The 13,222-nt window shown below is 41.5% G+C and overlaps 1 protein-coding gene across 1 annotated transcript in view; it reads right to left on the reverse strand.

Annotated features, from left to right (window-relative positions):
• The window catches only part of WDR75 (WD repeat domain 75), a 42,622-nt gene that overhangs the window by 9,611 nt on the left and 19,789 nt on the right, over positions 1–13,222 (reverse strand). Inside the window, exons 12-15 of the mRNA XM_042445289.1 lie at positions 12,853–13,028; positions 9,672–9,835; positions 8,199–8,379; positions 6,181–6,275 (exon numbers count right to left, since the gene is read on the reverse strand). Coding sequence (XP_042301223.1) covers positions 6,181–6,275; positions 8,199–8,379; positions 9,672–9,835; positions 12,853–13,028 — 616 coding nt within the window. The remainder of the gene's footprint in view (positions 1–6,180; positions 6,276–8,198; positions 8,380–9,671; positions 9,836–12,852; positions 13,029–13,222) is intronic.

Genomic DNA, 13,222 nt, shown 5'->3' on the forward strand with positions numbered 1-13,222 from the left:
GATTTTGGGTTGAGAGAGGGTGACCTTGATACAAAGATAAAAAGGACATGTTATGAGTCTGGAAATCCTGGACATTTAAGGTATAATTGTTCTAAAATCTATACTAAAGAGGTGAAGTCAAACATAAAATCAGGTATAAAATCAGTCAAGCCTGCAGTAAAAGATTGTTGCCACAGAGAACGTACAGAGCCTGCAGTCGCCATGGAAACAACAGTTGGAAGAATAACTGACTTTGATAGCTTACCTTCACCAAAACCTTGCTTAATGGTCTCAACTTCATCCCAAGAGTTTAAATCAGATGAGCACAGAGAATTAATACAAATACAGTTGTCCCTCCATATTCACTAGGGTTAGGGGAAAAAACGCAAATAACAAAAACACTATTTTTACCTGAGAGGACACCTCTCTAGGAATCTCTAGGTCAGGGGTAGGCAACCTTTTTGAGCCAGGGGCCGGGTTGCTGTCCCTCATACAACTAGGGGGCTGAACTCAAAATGGTGCCCAGAGCAGCGCGGAAGCTGCGGCGGGGGTGGCAATCGGCGGCAGGACTGGGCTGGGGCCGGTCCCAAGGCCTCGCTGGGCCGGATACGGCCCACGGGCCATAGGTTGCCGACCCCTGCTCTAGGTCCTCCAGTGCAACTCTGTGGTCAATGTCCAACATACACTGACCATAGAATGGCACTGGAGTAGCTACAAATGGTCTTTCAGTGCAACTTTTAGTTAAAATTGACCAGAGTTGCACTGGAGCACCTAGACAGTCCTAGCGAGAACATATTAATGAAATCCGTGAATAATCAAATCTGCAAATATCAAAGCCGCAAATATGGAGGGATGACTGTAAATAAAATCCATGTTTGGGGTTTTTGAGACTCAGGGTCAGAAGTGTGTATTATTAAACCACACTTAGTAAAACAACAAGATGTGTGTCCAAATGAAGAAAGGTTTATAAAAGGTCTGGGGGGGGGCTGCTTTTACAGTGCCATTAGCAAAGTTAAATATTTCCTTATGGGGACACAAATTACAGTGGAGATTTGCAATATTCTATCTCAGTAAACTGCCTTATTGGAAATGATTTAAATAGACACATTCAGATAATAAGAAATTGCAATAACTTAACAGAAAACTTGGATGTGTTTAAAGAGAAGTTTCAAAAACAGGATGAAGTTATTAGTACACTTGAAGAAAAAGCAGCTGAACTGGAATCCAAAAACCAGACTTTACAAGGTCTCATGGAAGGAAAAACGGAGAAAATGGTTACTCTAAAAGCAAGTTTAGATAATAAAGAAAAGACTTTTTCAGAGTGTAAATTTCTGATATGAAACATTCATCAAAAAGTGCTAATGAAACCCTACATAAATATGGAAAAGATATTACTGGACTATGTGGGTTTGCTAGATGGAACAAATGAGAGGTTTATTCAACAGAATAGAGAGAAAGAGGCTTTAATGCAAGAGAATAAAAAGATACAAGAACAACTATATGATTTAAAGCAAGAAAATCAGATTCTGCATCAAAAAGTCAATAAAGGTCAAAATGAGCTTGATAATCTAGAGTTAAAAACCGAGGATCTATACACAGAGATTGCTAGAATGGAAAATAGGCAAAACTCTAAAGGCAAAACAAAAACAAAAACAAACAAAAAAAAACCCAGATACTTTTGAAAAATTACCACAGAGCCAGTAAACAGGCCAAAAATTGGAAAACAAAGTTTTGCCACGTAAAAGCAAAATACAACTCTATCCAACTTAAATTTCTCAATATAAAGTCTAAGAGTCACAGACAAAAAGGAAAAGAAAAATAGAAGACAAATTTCATAGATCCCAGCAAGGTGAACTTTCTATACTTTCAGATCTGACATATGTCTGGAAGCTATATATTAAATGGGACATTGTTGGAGAATTCTTGACGTGGCAACTGGGTGATGTAACTCAAGAAAATGGCCTAGTTCAAAAAGATTGGAAGAATCTTGAAAAAGTAAAACTCAAAAGAATGGACGTGTGTATAAAAAACATGCTAGCATCTATGAACTTCGCTGTCAAGCATACCAGTAAAGACCAAAAGGCAGATGGTCAGTGGTTGGAAAGAAAAGACATCAACCAACAGAAAAAAGAGATCTGGCAGAGAAAACAGGACCAGAGATCTAGATGACCTATATAAAAAAACTTGATGACTTCGATGAGATGCTTTACAGCAGGGGTAGGCAACCTTTTTGAGCCGGGGGCCGGGTTGCTGTCCCTCAGACAACTGGGGGGCCGAAGCCAAAAAATAAAAAATTAAATAATTTTTTTAAAAAAATAATTAAATAAATAAACCGGGACAAATGTAGGACAAACTTTTCAAATGGAGGATACTTTTTTTAAAAAAAGGAGGACACACAAAAAATTTTGCTGATTTTTTAAAAAAATGTTAATATAAATGCATGTTTCGGAGGCTTCTATAGACAATTGCCCCCCTTGCCTGCCTCCTCCTGATAGGCCACAGGCCCCACGCCCTCATGCGAGAGGCCAAAGGCTCTGGCGGCAATCGGCGGCAGGACCGGGCTGGGGCCGGTCCCAAGGCCTTGCCGGGCCGCATCCGGCCCGCAGGTTGCCTACCCCTGCTTTACAGTCTGCAGAAAATATAAAGGCTGAACAACATACTCAAAGAATCTGGTCCAGTGAAATAAGAAGAAACAGAGACTTTTTACCAGATGAGGTGTTAATTCTTCAGCTGGTGAAAATAAATAAGTTAGCAGTTGCAGGAACTGATCCATTGAAAACTCCTGAAAAGGACAATGGTGTAAATGAGTTAATAGACTGGAAAACCAATGTGTTGGTGGTGTGTGCCACTAATATAATGGCAATAAATAAATAAATAAAAATTCAGAACCGTACTGGGAACGTGGTTAGAGATAATGCTCCATCAATCTTCAATTCAGTAAGAAAGAGAGATCAGAAGATTGAATATGTTGGGTAATAAATTTAAGATGAACTCATAAGGATCTAAATTTGGGTTGAAATGTTGTTAATGAGTTAAAAACAAGTTAAAATTAATATTAAAAATATATTTTAAAAGATAAATGTATGTTTGCTGTTAGACTACAGAAAAAGCCTGAAGATACATAACTTGGTAATTGGTTATTGATAAAACTTATATTGTATGTTATAGTAAAGGGATAATAACTATAGATTTAAAGGGGATCGTTAAATATTGCTTTTACAATGGAGAGAAAAAATATATATAGAGAGAGATATGATAAAGTAAGTATTTAAAAATATATTATATGTATAATGTTGTTTAGGTCTAAGTATAAAAACAGCTAAAATGTTTAAAACTGATATATTGTTTTAAAATATCACTTGAATACTCATTTACACATGCAAGCTTGAAAAGAGCTTGAATGTATCAATGACTTATTAAGGGGGAGGTATGTGGAGAAAAGATGGATTCTATAGCCTGAGTGGCTGAGTTAATAATAAAAAGATACTTCAGCCCGTTACCAAACGGGCACCCTAGGACGACTCGTCCGTGCTGGGTTAGAAAGGGGCGTCTCTTCCATACGCCTCAACCCTAGCAAGGACTGAGTCCATAACAAATGGCGGCGGCCGTTCCACACAGGCTGCCGCCATTTTGACGTAACAGACACTCTGCGTCCGCACGTTGCGAGGCGGAGTGACGCCACGAGTGCGCGGACTAGCACCTTGGGGCGGCTCTCTTCTGGGCTGCAAGAAGGAGCACGATTTCGCGCTCCTTCTTTGCTGCATCCGGGAACCACGCTGTTTGGCTGCTGTGGTTCCTGGATGCAGCAACCGGCGGCGGCAGCAGACCGCCGCAGTCCGGCGGTCTGTAACGCGCCTCCTGTAACTAAGTACACAATGTTAAGGAAAAAGCAACATGGGACATACAGTAAGAGAAATAACACTGTATGTGAAGTCAGAGTGATCAGCAGAAGCCAATAGAGAACCACACAGGTGTGAATGGTAAGACAATTAACAAGTGCTGAATGCAAGGACAAGAAGTGCATAGTGAATAATTGGATACACCTGACAATGTTAAGTGGTCACGGCTGAGATGATGAAATCATTAATTGTGGGATGACAAGGAGAACCAATGGGATGTGTGCACGCCTACTGGGTGGAAACAGACAACAGTAGGTGGTGCCATGATTTGGCTATATAGGACTATACATCCCAATGCATTGTGTGGGTAGTAGTGGATTGTTGTGTGGGTTGGAGAGAGAGAGGAGTTGGTATTATTTGGAGCTGTGTATATAGTACATAAAGTAGATCTTTTATATAAGACTACTGAGTTGTCTGGTGTCTTGGGTGAAGCTACAGAACCGCAGGACCCTGGTGAAGAGGGTGAAGACTTTGGGAGGCAAGGTGAGAAGCTTGGAGAGTTTGTCGGGGTCTTTCAGCCTGTTTCTGCCACTCTTGCCAAAGATATAACAACTGGCCAAAACTGGTCAGCGTGGTGCACAACCAGGTGGTGAGTTCCAGGCCAGGTGAAGAGCCACACACTCCCTCATCCCTGACAACAAAGACTAAAATAACAACTTCATATCCATCATATCTTATACAATTCTGTTTTCAAATAAACTTTTATTCTCGTTTCAAATACCACAAGTCCAGAGCTTCTTTAACACAACAACACCTACTGAACCCTCAGAAATTTAAGAGTGGCTGCAACACCACCCCCCGTTTATTTGCTCCTGAAGACTTCCTAAGGTGTTTTTATTTTTATTTTTTGATGCTAGAAACCCTTCCAAGACTTTCAAAGGAAAGAATAAACTGGAAGGTGGGCCCCATATGGTTGAATTTTTGATTTTCAGCTAAGCTGCACGGGCTCAGCTTGAACACCTGTACTCTAAACACTACATCACAAATGGAGCATCAATGGAAGTCCGGGCTGTCAATGGCTACTATACCCTGAAAATCAGCTGCTGGACATGGGGGCTATGCTCTGTCTGTGACCTCTCAGAATGCCTACCCAGACATTTCTGGAGACAGAGTGCTAAGACAGGCAAGCCCTTGCCCAATCCAGTAAGACAAGTTTGGCTTTTTCAGAGAGTAAGGCAGGGCGAGAGTCAGGTGGCACTCCAGATGTTGAATTGTTATCCCCAGCATGACTGTGCTGGCCAAGGGTGCTGGGTTTGTGTCCAATGACTTCTGCAGGCCTGCATTTGCGCCACCATTGATCTAAGAGCTTCAGCCTCATAAATAAGATGCAACATCACGAGGCAGGCAAATTAAATTCAGTTCTGTGGTCTCTTGCTGGCCTTTACATCAGAAGCCAGTGCTATTAGAGTCACATGCTTTGTTATGAATCAGTTCTAAGAGTACAAGACTTTAAACTAAGGTTTTCCATGTCAAAGTTAATAGCTGTCCACTGACAATGTATTTATATGGCGTTAACCAAATGGTAATCAGGAGAGAGAAAAAGAGAGAGAGACTAAGGCCATTTTTAACAAGGCTCTATTGATTTTATATGATCACCAAGGTGGTTTCCAGTGACTGGATAAGCTAAAGGGGGGTAGGCAACCTGCGGCCCAGGGCCGGATGCGGCCCGGGAGCCTTGGGACCGGCCCCAGCCCGGTCCTGTGCCGATTGCCGCCGGGGCCTTTGGCCTCTCGTGCGCAGGGGCAAGGGGCAATTGTCTATAGACGCCTCAGAAACATGCATTTATATTAACATTTTTAAAAACAGCATTTTTTTTGCGTGTCCTCCACTTTTAAAAAAGTGTCCACCATTTGAAAATGTTGTCCTACATTTGTCCCAGTTTATTTATTTATTTTATTTTTTTTTAAAAAAAAATTTAATTATTTATTTTTTGGCTTCGGCCCCCAGTTGTCTGAGGGACAGCAACTCGGCCCCCGGCTCAAAAAGATTGTCTACCCCTGAGCTAAAGCTTGACATGAAGGCAGACATCTGAAATAGATAGCATGGGAGGAGCCCAGCAGCAGAGAAGAGTTCTGGCGTTTGGCCTTGGGCACGCCTGGCTCTCTTCCTCCCCAGCCCTCGGAGACAGAGGCCAGCGTGGGTCCTCCAAACTCAGCCGGACTACAAAAACCCCACCAACACCTGCTCTGAGAGGAGCCCAGAGCAGAGAATAGATAGCAATTGCCTTCTCAAGTACTGTCAACATAAGCAGTGTTTGAAATACCAAAATAAGAAGCCAAACAAAGAAAGAGAACGGTCTTACATGTGCAGCTCAGCAAATTCCCAGCCACACAAGGAGCCGTACTGGTGGTGGCAAGGAGGTACTTTGAACAACTTAGCCTTCCAAAACACAGGCTTCTGGAGAATACATGGCCAAGACAACATTAATTAGCAGAGCCTCTCATCTGACTGAAATACAACTCATTCTTCTGCTTATCATTCTGGGATGGAAGTGTGGCAGCAGACAGGGTGTTGCAATGACTTCTCACAGTCTCATATCTTAAAGACCGTTACCAATGTCCATGTAACTCCACTCAGGTATTGTAACTTTCTCCATGTGAAATACCTCTATACAGTTTAAAGAGTTCATTTCATTTTAATGAAAAATGAGGAGTGTTCACAAGCAAACGTTTTATTAGTATTGTGACCAGCCACACTTTTAATGTGTCAGTACAATGAGAAGCACATTACTCATGTTCAGACACACAGAAATTAAGTAGTTAAGACTGACCCTAGTCTTCTCAGTCCACCACCAAGCAGCTTTTGTCTATTCTCACCTAACTCTCCTGAAACATTGTATGTAGACTTTGGGACAGATTCTATTTTATGACCAGTAATTACGATCAGCGTGATTCCTCCTCCTCTTGACAACTGGGAAATTTGACACTCTACACAAACTGCCTAAAGGAGGCATTTCATAGACAAATAGAAGCCAGCAGCTTCCTCATAAACCATCTGTTGAAACCAATTAAGATAACAGTGGTCATGCCGGTGGTAAAAAAAAAGCAACATAAGAAGTTTTATCAATTCTTGAAATTCCTGGAGTCATTTTCCACATGGAAAATGAGTCAGTAGCAACTAGTTTGCAAACAGAGACAGACATTGAGCAGGTATTCAACGAAACAGGAAGGACACATATGCCTTGTGACCTGCACAGAACTGCCATTAATAGGCACATTTAAAATGAATGTTATACAAGTGGTTTATGTGGGATAAGGAGCTTCTCTCCTCTTATCTGTGAATCCAGAATGTCCTACAGCAGAAGTGGGAAACTTCTGGCTCACCAGATGAACTTCAATTTCTATAAATACTTCATACTGATTAGGGCTGTCTAGAATTAATAGGGACTAGAGTTTAACATCTAGCGAGCCACTGCTTTCTTCAGTCCTTCTCTTGAGTTTTCACTACTGCAGTTCTTACAGACAATGTGAAAACACTGGCTGATCTGAAAGAGGCTCATCTCAGAGGATGTGAGAACAACAGTACTAAAAGCTAAGGATATCCATATTGTTATAATACATATTTACTAAGTCTCTTAAGTATCAAGGAACATTCTGCAAGTGCTTTCTTATCCCAATACAGGCTGAGTCTGCCTTATCTGAATGTTTGAGACCAGAAGTGTTTTGATTTTTTTAAATTTTTGAATAATTGTATTTGCATACTTTCATATGAGCTATCTTGAGATGGGACCCAACTCTAAGCAAAATTAATTTATGTTTCACATATACCTTATACACACAGCTTGAAGGCAATTTTATACAGTATTTTTAATAACTTTGTGTACGACACAAAGTTTGTGTAAAACGAACCATCAGAAAACAAAGGTATCACTATCTCAGCCACCCATGAAAAGTTTTGGCTTTTCGGGTATTTTAGAATTCCAGATAAAGGAGTTCATCCTGTATCTTTTTAATCCATCATCACTCTCCACCTTTATTCTTAACCCAAGGTCTGAATCTAAAAGAGTTCTAGACAATACATGTCAAAATTATGCTATTCTGAATTTTATGTGAGTTTTTTAGACATAAAATAAATTGGCTAAGAGTAATGCTTCTATTAAGAATTGTGTCTTGAAATGAAAAACAAAACACAAAAGAAGAACAGAAGCATGGGGAAGCTTATCACATACCCAAAGAGTTGCTTCTGAACAGAAAAATTTATGGCTAAGTGCTTTACATTTGCAGAAAACCAATTTAAAGCCACAATGTCTTTCAAACACATCTATCAATTTAAGCAAAGCAAAGCACAGCAGAGCATGAAAAATCAAGGAAAGCTACATACAGTATAATTCCAGGGGGATGGCAGAATGTACATTTCAGATCCCATGTCTCTGAGTCCCACACAGTGACTATTTCATCAAAACTAACTGCAAGCAAAGAACCATCTTCAGAGAAACAGCAATTTGTCGCTCGGTAGTTGTGATAACTTCCTACAAAATCACAGGCCCAGGTTTTGTTTTGATCTGTTGAAAGAAGAGACAAACGGATCTATAGAATTGCTGCAAACATGAAAATTAGCACATGAAAATGTAATAAGGTGTAAGTCCACCAACCTTGCTAGCTGAGCCAGAAGCATTGACCACCTGCTTGTTTCCCCTTGTTGGTTTGCTTACATGGTCAAAGTGCTCCTTGCCCTGTTTCTAAGAGGGGGGGAGGGTAAGGAAGTCCCTTTTCTCCAAGTACTGACTTTGTGCATCTGACCATATCAGGAGGTCCTGTACCTCTGTGCTCCATTGGAAAGATGGGGTAGTCCTCACCTCCTTTTCCTGCTTCAGAGCAGGAAATGGTGGCATGGAGCATGCTAGTTTCAGCCTCCACAGCCATGAAGCTCTGACCTTTCCAATGCAGAAACCAAACTGCTCATAGACCTCTCTTCCAAGCTCAAGGACAGGAAGTGGGTGAAGAACTATCAAACAAATGTTGGGCTGACTCCCCAGTCAAGGTACATCCTAAAGATGATGGAAGTCACTTCTAAAGCTATTATGTTTATACCAGAGCTGGTCTATTCCTTAGGAGTGCAACAAAACAGTAGAAATTAAAAACTAGATACTTTAGAGTTAGGTGGTTTTATTGCCACCTAGTTCAACAGCAATTCTGCAACACCAACCACAAATGTATAGGTTTCCTGGATTAAACATGACTTCAGTTTTTAATGCAAGGTAGTACTTAAATGTTCCTCCAGATTTAGAACATGCCAATCCCAGCTATTTTTCCTGGGATGAGCCCAAGGCCTTGATTAGAGCTACAGTCGCTTTCAGAATGTGTTTCAAAGTCAGTTCCACATAAAAGAGCCACTGAAGTCCAGATTCCACTGCTCAGAAAATAAAAACTGGGAGGGGAAAAAACCACCGCACTTGAAACAGCAGTCTGGGCATTTACTAAGAAGTAGGTGTGCTCCAGGATTCAAAATCAAATGCATAAAGTAATTGGTTATTTTCAAAGATGCCAGAATTTTTAAAAAACTTGGTATTGTTCCTTTTAACAGCAAATGATCAAGTATAGATTTTGTAGAAATGGTATGTGGCTATTAATAGGGAGGAATATTTCTACATACTTTGGAAACTCCTTCTATGTGCAAAAGTACACATTTTGCTGGAATTTTGGAAGCCCTGCAAACTGTTGGTTCCTTTCAGCACATAGTGCCTACTACACATTGAACTACAAAAGGATAAAAATGAATTCTGTCATGTTTTAGACCACCCAACCTTGTCAAGAAACTCTGGTGAACAAAAACAACCTTCACCACCAAACGTACCTTCACCATCACTTTCAGTCACCAGCATCCAGACTTTAAAATGTCCATCATTGCTGGTTGTTACCAAAGTGGGTGTTATGTTTATAGTTTCATCTGTGCAACAGAAACACACAGCTGTGATATGATCTTCATGTGGCATATTTATTCTTGTGTTCAAAGTAAAGCTGTAAGAAAAAAAGGGAGATGACATTTCTATGAGGTCAGTGAGAATCAAGCTGCCAATTCTGTGCTGGATTATGGATTATGGATTTATTTTTTAAATGGTGAGCATCCATTCCAGAAAGCAAATGCCGTTTTTGAAAAACGATTAAGAGAGTAGATCAACTGCTGAACCAAATACCTTCACTTTATCATGTTGCACTCCACACTATATTCATTGGCAAGTAACAATGCATTTACTTTGCAAGTCATCCCAGCACATGAAATCACCTTAGGTACAATCTATCAATCTGTGGTCTTCTGCAAGGCCCACGAATGCAAATTGAGCAGTACAGGAAGATGTGCTTGATGTGCAACCTCCTTTGCTTACTATAACAACCAGCTAGCACTGAAGTGTCATTAGATACCAACACATCCATGGCAAGTGGAAACTGATTTTTGGCTGCCATCTGCAAGGTTCATGAACAGATGCATATGCTGTAGTGTGGCCATCTAGGGGTTGCTGAACTGCAGCTCCCAGCATTTCCCATTTTGGCTATGCTGGCTTGGTAGGAGCTGTAGTTACACAACATCTAGAGGGCCACACAACTCCCATCCTTGCTATGAAAATACTGCACTTGCCACTGGTTCCCTAGCTATCAGCAACTCTTTTTTTCTGGTAGCAGCACAGGTCATCTACACATGAGAAGGATGTAACCTGGTGCCCCCATCAGCTCCAGCCTGGTCAGGGGCTATAGGAGTTAGTCCAGAACATCTAGAGAACACCAGGTTGCACAATTCTAGTCTACTACCACACAGTATATACAGTGTAAAGCTACACTAGGCCAAATAAATAGTCAAGTAAATGAAGTTTTTCTTTCACTTGCAGCCCACTTTGGACAGCACAAGATTTCAGACAGCTAGGATGTCCCTGGAGTATTCTGGTCTTTAGTTCCCCACTACTACCTGCTTTGTTTTGCTGCAACACTACAGCTCTCATAGCAAACAACAGGTGACTGCCTTCTCACATGGTTCTGTTTGTTGTCCATCGCCGCTGCTGAGGTCAGAACTAGGTGCCCAGCCATGTTATCGACACTGGGCACCTAGTTCTGATCTGAGAGCAACTTGCACTCACAGTTCCGTTGTGGGGTGGCTCACATGGGATTATAAGTGAAGGCAGCCACTGTCATTGCTGCAAAGAGAGTCAAAAATCTGCAGCAAAATGTGAGTTATTTAAATGTGAGTTAGAGGGAAGAAGCCCCAAATCGGGTGCAGGTACTGTGAAAACAGTCTGGATTTGATTTGGTGGTTTGGGCCTGTGTCATGTAAACAGGACACAGCAAACCAGCGGGAATTTGGGGTAAATCGCCCATGTAGATAAACCCTAATATGGAGGAAGATCCAACGTGCATGTTACCTGAGCTGCCTGGATGTCACAATGTTTGAGGTCCACATGGAAGCTTCTATTGCTCACAGGGTCTATTTACCATGGCACAAAAAGAAGTCTTGTGAAGGGCATTGCATACCTTGTCTGATACAAATGCTGCCTGAGGAATTGTGCTGGGAAGATGCCAATGTGGCAGCAAACTGAGTTGGAGAGTGATCATGTCACTTGGGGAATGTGTGAAGCATGTAAGTAATAGCATGCCACTGTCAGACCCCAAATGTTTGATCACTATGTACTGATTGTCATACTGCATAGCCTAAATTGTATGGTTAGTCCTGATTAGGGTAGACTCACTGAATCAGTGGGATTTAACTGCATGCTGAAGCCCCATTCAATAATTGAACAGGTCTACTCTACTTGGGATTAACCAACAGGATGACAGTTCATGTCTGAAGACTCAGCCATAAATTGCTTAGAGGAATAATACTGGATGAGTGTGTATGAGGAAAAGGATGCTTCCAATTCTAGGAATCACAACTCTTTGTTGTTGTGTGTCTTCAAGTTGCTTCTGACTTATGGTGACCCCTATCATGGGGTTTTCTTGGTGAGATTTGTTCAGAGGACGTTTGCCCTTGCCTTCCTCAGAGGGTGAGAGCACGTGACTTGAGCAAAGTCACCCAGTGGGTTTCCATGGCCAAGTCAGTATTTGAATCCTTTTCTTCAGAGTCATAGTCTAATGCCTAAACTACTACACCATGCTCTGTCTCCCTGCAATTTCCCTTCAGTCCTTAAATTTCCAACCATTCAGTAACTTTAGCTCACCAATCAGTGGGGTTTCATAGTCCAACACTCAAACCATACGATATCTTGGCTCCATACCTTACATACACCTTAAGCTCTACATTAGTCATTCAAACAATCTCAGCAAACACTGATGTTCTGCAAAGCAGTCATTATACAAGGGGTGAATAAAGGGCAAATCAACCCATGGGACGCATCCAGATCCTGAGGGCCCAAATGTGGCCATTATCACCCTTACCTCCCAAAACTGTATTTATTTATTTCTGGAGGGAAAGCCCTCTAGCGTGGAATAGTGGTGTGAACAATACATGGCGACCCTGGAGACGAGGGTTCAAATCCCCTCAGCCATGGGAACCCGGTGTGGGACTTTGGGCAAGTCATACACTCTCACCTCAGACAATCCTGTGATAGGTTTGCCTTAGGGTTGCTGTACGTCAGAAATGACTTGAAGGCACACAGAAACACAACCTTCTAGGTACTGTGGGGGAAAGGAATTTCTCCAGGTCTGCCTCTCCACAAGTGGTTTAAGGGAAAATGTGTTTTTGAACTTTTTTTAAAAACTGGAAGCTACTCCTAGGCAATCCTACTTGGAAAAAGGCGTCTTCCTACACTAAGCAGCTAAAATCTCAGCTGATCAGGGCAGTCAAAATACCAGGGAAATTGCCCTCCCTATGGCTCCATTGTGATATAGAGCCTTTTCAGTAATAACCGTAAAAGAATTTGGGGTGCTGGAGTGTGTCCTCCGAAGTCCAGTGGGGGCAGGGGTAAGCTTCAGACTAGAGGAAGCTGCCCATTTGGTCATTATAAGAAAAATTGCTTTTTGCTGAATGGTTCAAAAAATCTAAGTGTAAGTACCTTTGTGTTTGCTCATCATAAGCCCAGAGCTTCATTTGCAATTCAAGTTCATTGTCTCCTTCTTGTCGCTGTTCCACAGTGGCCAGCCAGTTGCCTTTGGAATCAAATGCAGCTTTTACTACCTCAATCTGGTTTAGACCCTGCTGATGTATATATTCCTGCTGCACAATATCCAACTGCAAAAGGTTGAAAGAGAGTCATAAGAGGCCAGTGAACTGACACACTGAAAACAACCCTGTAGTGGAAGAAGACTTTGAAACAGCAACAGTGTTAATGAAGTATAAAAGTACTAGGGGAGAAAAATAAGCACAGATACCTGATTTGGTTTCAGGGGGTGAGAGGGTAGACATAATATCAAGATGCATCTTAA

The sequence above is a fragment of the Sceloporus undulatus genome, chromosome 1 (assembly GCF_019175285.1).
Source record: "Sceloporus undulatus isolate JIND9_A2432 ecotype Alabama chromosome 1, SceUnd_v1.1, whole genome shotgun sequence".
NCBI lineage: Eukaryota > Metazoa > Chordata > Lepidosauria > Squamata > Phrynosomatidae > Sceloporus > Sceloporus undulatus.